This window comes from Epinephelus lanceolatus, chromosome 21 (assembly GCF_041903045.1).
Source record: "Epinephelus lanceolatus isolate andai-2023 chromosome 21, ASM4190304v1, whole genome shotgun sequence".
NCBI classification, from domain to species: Eukaryota; Metazoa; Chordata; class Actinopteri; order Perciformes; family Serranidae; genus Epinephelus; species Epinephelus lanceolatus.
In genome coordinates, this window is record NC_135754.1 from 19,558,399 (window position 1) to 19,569,475 (window position 11,077).

The 11,077-nt window shown below is 35.2% G+C and overlaps 1 protein-coding gene across 1 annotated transcript; it reads right to left on the minus strand.

Annotated features, from left to right (window-relative positions):
• Nucleotides 1–7,151: 7,151 nt before the first annotated feature.
• Nucleotides 7,152–9,966, minus strand: LOC117247359 (neurexophilin-1-like). Its single transcript, XM_033611875.2, has 2 exons — nt 9,699–9,966; nt 7,152–8,277 (listed from the first exon to the last, which is right to left on the minus strand). Exons 1-2 carry the CDS (start codon nt 9,756–9,758, stop codon nt 7,537–7,539), a joined length of 801 nt encoding a protein of 266 aa, XP_033467766.1. The 5' UTR covers nt 9,759–9,966; the 3' UTR covers nt 7,152–7,536.
• Between the last annotated feature and the right edge of the window lie 1,111 nt (nt 9,967–11,077).

An 11,077-nucleotide genomic window follows, 5' to 3' on the forward strand; every position in this document is an offset into this window, starting at 1 on the left:
TGACATATTATGCTATGACGTTTTTTATGATATTTCTGATGACAAACTATACTATGACTTTTTTATGATATTTTTGACGACATACTATACTATGACTTTTTTATAGTATTTTTGACAACATATTATACTATGACTTTTTAATGATATTTTTGACAGCATGCTATACTATGACTTTTTTATGGTATTTTTGACAACATACTATACTATGACTTTTTCATGATGATATTTCTGACGACATACTATACTATGACTTTTTCATGATATTTGTGACGACGTACTATACTATGACTTTTTTATGGTATTTCTGACGACGTACTATACTATGACTTTTTCACGATGATATTTCTGACGACATACTATACAATGACTTTTTCATGATATTTGTGATGACGTACTATACTATGACTTTTTTATGGTATTTTTGACAACATACTATACTATGACTTTTTAATGATATTTTTGACGACATACTATACTATGATTTTTTTATAGTATTTTTGACGACATACCATACTATGACTTTTTAATGATATTTTTGACGACATACTATACTATGACTTTTTTATGGTATTTTTGACGACATACTATACTATGACTTTTTAATGATATTTTTGACGACATACTGTACTATGACTTTTTTATGGTATTTTTGACAACATGCTATACTATGACTTTTTAATGATATTTTTGACGACATAATATACTATGACTTTTTTATGGTATTTTTGACAACATGCTATACTATGACTTTTTCATGATATTTTTGACGACATAATATACTATGACTTTTTCATGATATTTTTGACAACATGCTATACTATGACTTTTTCATGATATTTTTGACGACGTACTATACTATGACTTTTTTATGGTATTTTTGACGACATACTATACTATAACTTTTTTATGGTATTTTTGACGACATGCTATACTATGACTTTTTAATGATATTTTTGACGACATATTATACTATGACTTTTTAATGATATTTTTGACGACATACTATACTATGACTTTTTTATGGTATTTTTGACAACATACTATACTATGACTTTTTCATGATGATATTTTTGACGACATACTATACTATGATTTTTTTATAGTATTTTTGACGACATACCATACTATGACTTTTTAATGATATTTTTGACGACATTATAGTATGACTTTTTAATGATATTTTTGACGACATACTATACTATGATTTTTTTATAGTATTTTTGACGACATACCATACTATGACTTTTTAATGATATTTTTGACGACATACTATACTATGACTTTTTTATGGTATTTTTGACGACATACTATACTATGACTTTTTAATGATATTTTTGACGACATACTGTACTATGACTTTTTTATGGTATTTTTGACAACATGCTATACTATGACTTTTTAATGATATTTTTGACGACATAATATACTATGACTTTTTTATGGTATTTTTGACAACATGCTATACTATGACTTTTTCATGATATTTTTGACGACATAATATACTATGACTTTTTCATGATATTTTTGACAACATGCTATACTATGACTTTTTCATGATATTTTTGACGACGTACTATACTATGACTTTTTTATGGTATTTTTGACGACATACTATACTATAACTTTTTTATGGTATTTTTGACGACATGCTATACTATGACTTTTTAATGATATTTTTGACGACATATTATACTATGACTTTTTAATGATATTTTTGACGACATACTATACTATGACTTTTTTATGGTATTTTTGACAACATACTATACTATGACTTTTTCATGATGATATTTTTGACGACATACTATACTATGATTTTTTTATAGTATTTTTGACGACATACCATACTATGACTTTTTAATGATATTTTTGACGACATTATAGTATGACTTTTTAATGATATTTTTGACGACATACTATACTATGACTTTTTTATGGTATTTTTGACGACATACTATACTATGACTTTTTAATGATATTTTTGACGACGTACTATGACTTTTTTATGGTATTTTTGACGACATGCTATACTATGACTTTTTCATGATATTTTTGACAACATACTATACTATGACTTTTTTATGGTATTTTTGACGACATGCTATACTATGACCTTTTTATGGTATTTTTGACGACATGCTATACTATGACTTTTTAATGATATTTTTGACAACATACTATACTATGACTTTTTTATGGTATTTCTGATGACATACTGTACTATGACTTTTTCATGATGATATTTCTGACGACATACTATACAATGACTTTTTCATGATATTTGTGATGGCATAATATACTATGGTTTTTCTATGATATTTGTGACGACATACTATACTATGACTATTTTTATGATATTTTGATGACATACTATACTATGACTTTTTATGATATTTCTGACAAGATACTATATACTTTGACTTTTTCATGATATTTCTGATGACATACTATACTATAGTTTTTCTATGATATTCCTGACGACATAATATACTATGGCTGTTTTTTCAATAACATTTCTGACGACATACTATACTATGACTTTTTTGACGACATACTATGCTATCACTTTTTTATGGTATTTTTGAAGACAAACTATACTATGACTTTTTAATGATATTTTTGATGACATACTATATACTATGACTTTTTTGACGACAAACTATACTATGACTTTTTTATGGTATTTTTGAAGACAAACTATACTATGACTTTTTAATGATATTTTTGATGACATACTATATACTATGACTTTTTTGACGACAAACTATGCTATGACTTTTTTATGGTATTTTTGACGACAAACTATACTATGACTTTTTAATGGTATTTTTGACAACATACTATACTATGACTTTTTTATAGTATTTTTGACGACATATTATACTATGAATTTTTTATGGTATTTTTGACAGCATGCTATACTATGACTTTTTAATGATATTTTTGACGACATACTGTACTATGACTTTTTCATGATGATATTTCTGACGACATACTATACAATGACTTTTTCATGATATTTGTGATGGCATAATATACTATGGTTTTTCTATGATATTTGTGACGACGTACTATACTATGACTTTTTTGTGGTATTTCTGACGACGTACTATACTATGACTTTTTCACGATGATATTTCTGACGACATACTATACAATGACTTTTTCATGATATTTGTGATGACGTACTATACTATGACTTTTTTATGGTATTTTTGACGACATGCTATACTATGACTTTTTAATGATATTTTTGACGACATACTGTACTATGACTTTTTTATGGTATTTTTGACGACATACTATACTATGACTTTTTATGGTATTTTTGACGACATACCATACTATGACTTTTTAATGATATTTTTGACGACATACTGTACTATGACTTTTTTATGGTATTTTTGACGACATACTATACTATGACTTTTTAATGATATTTTGACGACATACTATACTATGACTTTTTTCTGGTATTTTTGACGACATACTATACTATGACTTTTTTATGGTATTTTTGACAACATGCAATACTATGACTTTTTAATGATATTTTTGACGACGTACTATACTATGACTTTTTTATGGTATTTTTGACGACATACTATACTATGACTTTTTCATGATATTTCTGATGACATAATATACTATGGTTTTTCTATGATATTTGTGACGACATAGTATACTATGACTTTTTTTATGATATTTTGACGACATACTATACTATGACTTTTGTATGACATTTTGATGACATACTATACGATTATGTTTTTATAATAATTTTGACGACATACTATACTATGACTTTTTCATATTTCTGACAACATACTATACAATGACTTTTTTTTATATTTTTGACGACATACTATATTATGACTTTTTTATGATATTTTTGACGACATACTTTACTATGCCATTTTTTGACAACTTACTATACTAAGACCTTTTTATATTTTTGATGACATACTATTCTATGATGTTTTTATGATATTTTTGACGACATACAATACTATGACATTTTTGACAACATACTATACCGTGACGTTTGTATGATATTTTATTATTGATTGAGTATTAAGTGCCTTTTTTTTATAACATACAATACTGAGTTTTTAATGAATAAAGACGTTTCAATTACATTTTTTACGGAATACCATGACCTTTGTATGACAATTTTTATGTTATGAGTTTTTCATGTCTTTTCATGACATAGTCTGTGCTATGACTTCATCAGTTTTTTATAGCATACTGTATTATTAACTATTTTATGATTTTTTGTTATACTATGTTAAGACTTTTTAAATGACTCATTTTTCTCTTTCTTTATATTACACTATTGCTACCCGCAGTTAACTAAAGGATCTGAATACTTCCTACACCACTGCTTGAAACTAAATATATATATATATATATATATATATATATATATATATATATATATATCTATATGTACATATAATCTAGTTAGCAGCATGTGTGGTTCACAGCTCAGAGACAAAAAAACATTTAATCCCCAGCACGGTGTAGGTCCCCCGCCAAACTCAGGACCTCAGGACCTCATGAACCATTCAACAACCTGAGCCCATACATGGCTTTCAACAGCAGCCTGGATGAGACATTAACATCCACATTGCTATTCTGCAGGACAAATCATGGCTCTTTACTCTTGTCAGTGGGAAACCACATTTAAGAAGTTCAAATGGCTGTCACAGATTAACTACATGTGTTACTATATTTGGTTTCAAATGAGAAGAACATTTTAAGAAGACCATTTTACTTTCCCAACAAGCTGAAATAATAGGCTTTTAATGGGGTTTAGACATACACCATTACATTTCGTTGTCTAAATATGATTTTTAACCTTGTTGGTGATGTAGTCTTATCTGTTTTGGTTTTAGTTTTTATGCATCTGTTTTTTATTGGGAAACAGAGCATAATTGTGGCCCTTCTTACACAGAGATTGTGCTATAGGGCTGCTTTAGCATTTGGACACAGAACCAAAAAAAACGACAGCATCATGCTGCTACAGTGTGATATTAGTAAGCATGCCGGCATGGCGGAGGCAAAAGAAGTGTAACAGGCGTGACATGTGTGACACAGTGTTAGTGTGACATATAACATAAGTGTCGGCAGCGCTTTATAAACAATAACAATGGCATGATATGGCAAAAACAATAGTTTACCACCCCTGTTATATTGTGGTTGGTCTCACCCTCAGCTCTGGGGGTAAGGAGCTCCTGGACCTCTTTGTTTTGCCAATTCCTGGACATATTGGGCCACTGTTCCTCTTCTTTAAGTTAGCTGCTAACTGCAATCAGCTGCTTTTTAAATCATCTGGTGGTTGGTTGCACCCATAAAACGTCATCAAACCATCACACTTGTCCCACGCATCCTGCTGGCTGTCCCTTTTACACAGACATTGTTTTGGCACTGTTATCACCTCTGCTGCTGGCTTAAAGGTGAGACACCTCTGGCCCCCATTCCATGACTGTACCTTTTACAAAGAATGGCGAGACAGCAAACCAGCGTGAAATTCCCGCGTTGAAGAGGCAGTGTAGAAATTGCGCATAGCGTTAGTTCAGGCAGGACACGTTAGGTTCGTTCAAGATGAGCCAGTCCTGCGCAGATTCGATCACTGGTGATTGGCGCACAATGCATGCCGGTTAGTTTTGTGTCCGACTTCATCCCGACTTGCTCTGACGTATTACAAAAGTGGACGGCGATAAAGCCGCGAGAGCGAGGCGGCCGCAGTTTTTAGAGCCAGGCGCCGCAGTTGCTCTCCACCGACTGCACTGCCTGGCTCTCACCTGATCTAACAGCTGATTGGTTAAGATGCCGACTCAACAATATGACGTTTTAGATAAACTACTCATTTGTGTTGAATTTTAGAGATTAAGATTGTATTTGTCTGACCTGAAGGTTTATTCTGTGAACAGAAAACATGTTGTGTGACTGATGGTGAAAACAAACTGATATATGGGTCTGATCACTTTTTTAATGAATTGACATCATTCCAGACAGGATGTTAGTGTGTCTGTGACTTCCTGCACGGACTGAAGGCTGCTGGAAACCATCAACTGATGGAGCGGCTGCTTGATGGAAGGGAGTCAGCTGATAGATCACATGATTCCTTTCTATGCAACCAATTAGCAAATCTCATTCAGAGACCCTATTTAAACTGCTCTGGTCTGTCTACTGTTCCTGCTTCCTCTGCAAGCTGCTTTGCAAGCTGCCTCCACCCCAGCTCCTCCTTTTTAAGTTATGTCCAACTAATGAACGTCATTTCTGTTTGTCATTAATACTGCTCTGTTCTGTTCCCGGGGGTCTTTGCTGCTGCTCTGCCTGCCTTAGGCTTTCCATGTCGGGGCATGGAAGGGCAGGGAGGTTTGCTCTCTCTGCCTTAGGCTTTCTGCGTAGTCCTAGGAAAGGCAGAGAGACCCCAGAACAGAGCCATACCACCAAATATAATAATGCAAATGGAAATAAAGTTTTCGTTGACCAAAATGGTCCTGACTGAAGTAGCTTGTGATTTAGAGTCTGGGATTGTCTGCACATGGCTCCCAACATTAACGTGGCTGAGCCGGCAGCTCGCAGCTGATAATGAACAATTCTAGCAACACTAACAGTGCTGACAGAGCTAATGGTTTAATCATGGAGGGGGACCGGAAGGTGAGCGTCACACTTCTGTGATTATCATTGGTAACCGCTGTATGAGCGCAGTGCCGGGCTGCGGCAATCAGCTAGCTATTACAATACACACATGACTCAAACGCATGCACAAATGGATCGTCTACCAAAACAAAGAACATAGCAGCTTGGATTACATCACACACAGATGAAACAGGACTTCATTCTCTGCTCAGGATGCCATTACTCCACTTTATCTTAACATAGCAAATAGTGGTTTGCTGCTATTCTACAGCTCTGAATGTTGCATACAGCCCCTTTACTTATTGCCAGCTAAAACTATATTGGACCTTACAAAATAAAAAACTCTCTATTGTCTAGTTTTAGCAAAGTATTATGGGAGAAATCATGTAGGGCAATAAGGATTTCTTGATGACTTGAGAGTAAATGTATTGGCATTTAACTATTTCGAGAATCACTTAAACATTCACATCAGTCTTAAAAAAAGAAGAAAATGCTGAATATTACCTGGTTCCTTTCGTTTGTAAGGATTCTCTGCTTTTATTTGTCTTATGTGAAAGTAACGTTTTTCACAACTTTCTGTCCACAAAACTAAACAACTGATTAATACATAATGTAAAAAGTAATCACAATAATTGATCATGAAATAATAGTTGCAGCCCCGATTATATGCATTTCATTAAAACAGTGTAATATAATTCTTGTAGTCTACAACAAGCAGGATATTAGACTAGAAACATACTTCACAGTATTGGGTAAACTGTAAGACAAAGATATTCTCTAGAGAAATGCTAAGCTTTGCAAGCCTTTTAAAAACTGCTCATAGCTGCTCACACTGGATTTCTCTTTATTGAGATATTATTCTCCACTAGTGTCCTTGACCTCTGGTCACCCTGTGGGCGGGTAGGCTCCTGGACTCTGGTAGTTGTAGTCTGGACATACTTTTTGAACCAGTCTGTAGTCTGTGCTGTAGAACGACACATAGATGCAGATGACCTGGAAAGGTTTGGAGCACATCCAGGTGACGTGGCTCTGGATCTGCTCCTGAGCGCACGTCTTGGATGGGTCATAGTTACACAGCATCACCTTTTTGTTGCGCTCCGTCTTCTCATAGTCCACCCTGCAGTTGAATGTCTTTGAGTCTTTGGGGTTAACCACGCTTTGGCGCTCCAGATCAAACTCCACCTCTTTCATCGGCGGAACAAGGCTGACGGAGACGTTGCCCACACCTGTGGAGTTGTGGCGGAAGTACACTCCAAGAGAGCCGTTCCCATGATCCACAATCTTGCCCATTATCAGCAAATTGAGTTTGACAGTCTTGATGTTTGAGTAAAAGTCCCCCCAGCTGAACATCCTGGAGACTTTGGATGTTCCATGGACTTTCATGACGGGACGGAGCTTTATCTTTAAGGATGGGTTGGAGTGTGACTGGGAGTTTCTTCCTAGTACTTCCATGAGTCCCTGTTTTGAAAGAGGAATAAAGCGGCTGATGGGTAGTTTGGTGTTCTGAATCAAACTCCCTGTTTGGAGAGCCAAGTTCTTCTGTGAAGGAGGGTCTTGGTCTCTGTTGAGTTCAGGTGATGTTCTCTTGCTGAAGGTGAAGTTGGCGTGACTTTGCCCAAGAACCAACTAAACAGAAAATCAAGAGAGATATTTGGACATTAAGTGCAAGTGGAAATAAATTTGAATTAAATTAATACTCACTCTAATACTTTGAACAATATGTATTTCAAGATATACTGTGCAGGATATTCCCCAAAAAACAATGTATAGACTCATACAGACGTAATCGCTCTAAATCATGACCTGTGACCCACTAGAATTGTGTGGGGGTGTATTTTTTTCAGCAGAGATACTGCTCTCTGCCTGTATTTTTATATTTTCTTCTTATTTTCTGAGTTTATGGGCGTGAAGCCCACAGCACCTAGGTCATGCAGTGGCTTTATAAATAAGTAGCAACCAGGTGCCAGACACAAACTAACCCACTAACCCCCTAACCCTAAGCAGCAGGCATCCAAGAGACAGTGAAAAGAAACACTAATATAGTGAAGCAAAACACCAAATGAGAATGGATCTGGGCTTTTCACTTTTGCTGGCAAGTGTGTTGACAGCACGGTGGATCAGTGGTTAGCATTGTCACCTCACAGCAAGAGGGTTCCCGGATCGAATCCAGGGTGCAGGATCAAACCCCAGGGTGGGTGAGCCCTTCAGTGTGGAGTTTGCATGTTCTCCCCGTGTCAGCGTGGGTTTTCTCCAGGCACTCTGGCTTCCTCCCACAGTCCAAACACATGCAGGTTAATTGGTGACTCTAAATTTTCCGTAGGTGTGAATGTGAGTGTTGTCTGGTTGTCTGTCTATGTGTCAGCCCTGTGATAGTCTGGTGACCTGTCCAGGGTGTACCCTGCCTCTTGCCCAATGTCAGCCGCGCTAAGAACCAGCAACCCCCAACAGAATAAGGTGTTACAGAAAATGAGTGAATGAATGGTAAGTGTGTTTACAGTTACAATCCTGCATAGTATACCATTAATGTTAAACCACTGCTGAAAACCCAGTAACAAAAGTCAGTAACTAAGACAGAATGCGGCAAAATTAGATATACAGTGATAAAAAAAAAAACCTAAACTAAAATAGATTAATTCAAAATGTGTTAAATATACAAGAACTGACAAAAACCTAACAAAGGGAAAAGAACATACTGTGAAGAATTATACTTTTTAAATTACGGTGCAACAGCTTTTAAGATGTTTTTTTTTCTTGTAGGTGATCAATAGTGTTTTCAGATTAAACACCAAAAATGCATCATATTTTGGGTTGTTTAGGGTGTATTTTAGCATGTAAAACTGCAAAAATCATCTTAAAGAGGTATAAAAGTTATTATTATTATTTGTAAAATATAGTAATTATATATAATAATTACAAAAGAGACTTAAAATGCAAAGACTCAAGTGTTACAGAGTTAATACACCTTGCTATTTTCCACCTGCTTACTCATTTTTTCCCTAATTTACCATGGATCTAATTCATGGTCACTCTGTCTAGTTTTCACTTACCAAACACAAGGTTCCTTCCATAAGTATCCAAACAAAGCACCACCTGGTGAACGTCTCCATGATGCATGAATTCCTGTCTGAAGATCCATCCACTCTCACCTGAACTTCATTCAGGCCCAGTTAAGTTTTTAAAGTCCATGTTGAACAGCCACACAAACGCTGGGAGAGACACTTGGTCGTACCAGCAGGAAACTCTCTGTGTGCTGCAGCTTCCACTCACAGCACACACACTGGGAGGCTTTGTCAGATCTCGAGGTTTTTAACACTCAGTTTTGCAGTGTCTGCCCTCTCTCTCTCTCACCCACCCACCAACCCAACCACACACACATTTAATCTGTTCTTGAGGGATATGCAGTTTTAACAATATCATACTGTGTCTCCTTCCTGTAAACCCCCCCTTCTCTCTGTCACTGAGAAACATCTTGCATTATGTTCTAGGTGATGAAATAATTCAATTGACACTTTTTAAAATGAGAATTTATTTTTGATTCATGGTGTTAAGGAGGGCAAACTCATCCAGGACAATATGATACTGCCATCCTGTGGTCAGATAGCAAAATGCAGGCTGAGCTGAAATAGAGCAGCCAAATTAGATGAGACGGTCCTGTTACAAGACACAGGTTTTGTTTGAACATATGGGGACACACACATGAAACACGAGTTTGAGGGTCCTTCACCAGAAAATATTGAGCATCAAAAAATAACATAATGCATTCTGGTAAAGTTTTGTGGACCACTGTGTGCCTTTTCTCTTTTCTGCAACAACTGATGGTGTACATGTCATTAATTTTGTCAGAATATAAGTCCTATGGTACTTTTATGTCTTTATATTTTATTAAATGTATTTTACTGGGGGTTACAAATGCACATATTCTAAATATTAAAGAGAAATGTCCCCTGTCCCACCCAAAATCTACACAAATGTGCTTTATGATTAGATCCAGTGATAACTCAAGATTCCTCTATGACATTGAATATTCATGATTAAAGCTACAATAACAGAGCGAAAATATCCTTAGATGGTATTTTTTAAAGCGTTAATGGATAAAAAAACTCAACTTACCTGCTTCATCAGCACTGTGAGGGTGTGATTTATTCAGATTTGACTGACAGCAGCCCGGAAACATCAGCAAACAACCCCACAACTGAGTCCCGCCTCCTTCAAACCAGGGAAAAGAGCAAAGAGAAAAACGCATATAAACAAATCTCTCATGAAAAGCAAAACTGATGGTAGAAAACTGTGTTATAGGGCCTTTCAATTCAATTCAATTTCATTTATAAAACCCAATATCACAAGTCATCTTAACAGCATATGACATCCCTCTGTCCTTGGACTCCCTCAGCATATAAGGATAAACTCCCCCCCAAAAAACCTTTGA

Coding starts and splice junctions, on each gene's coding strand:
- LOC117247359 (XM_033611875.2), bottom strand. CDS start 9,758: ATGGAGACGTTCACCAGGTGGTGCTTTGTTTGGATACTTATGGAAGGA. Junction 8,278..9,698: donor TGGAAGGAACCTTGTGTTTG/GTAAGTGAAAAC, acceptor TTTTCTGTTTAG/TTGGTTCTTGGGCAAAGTCA.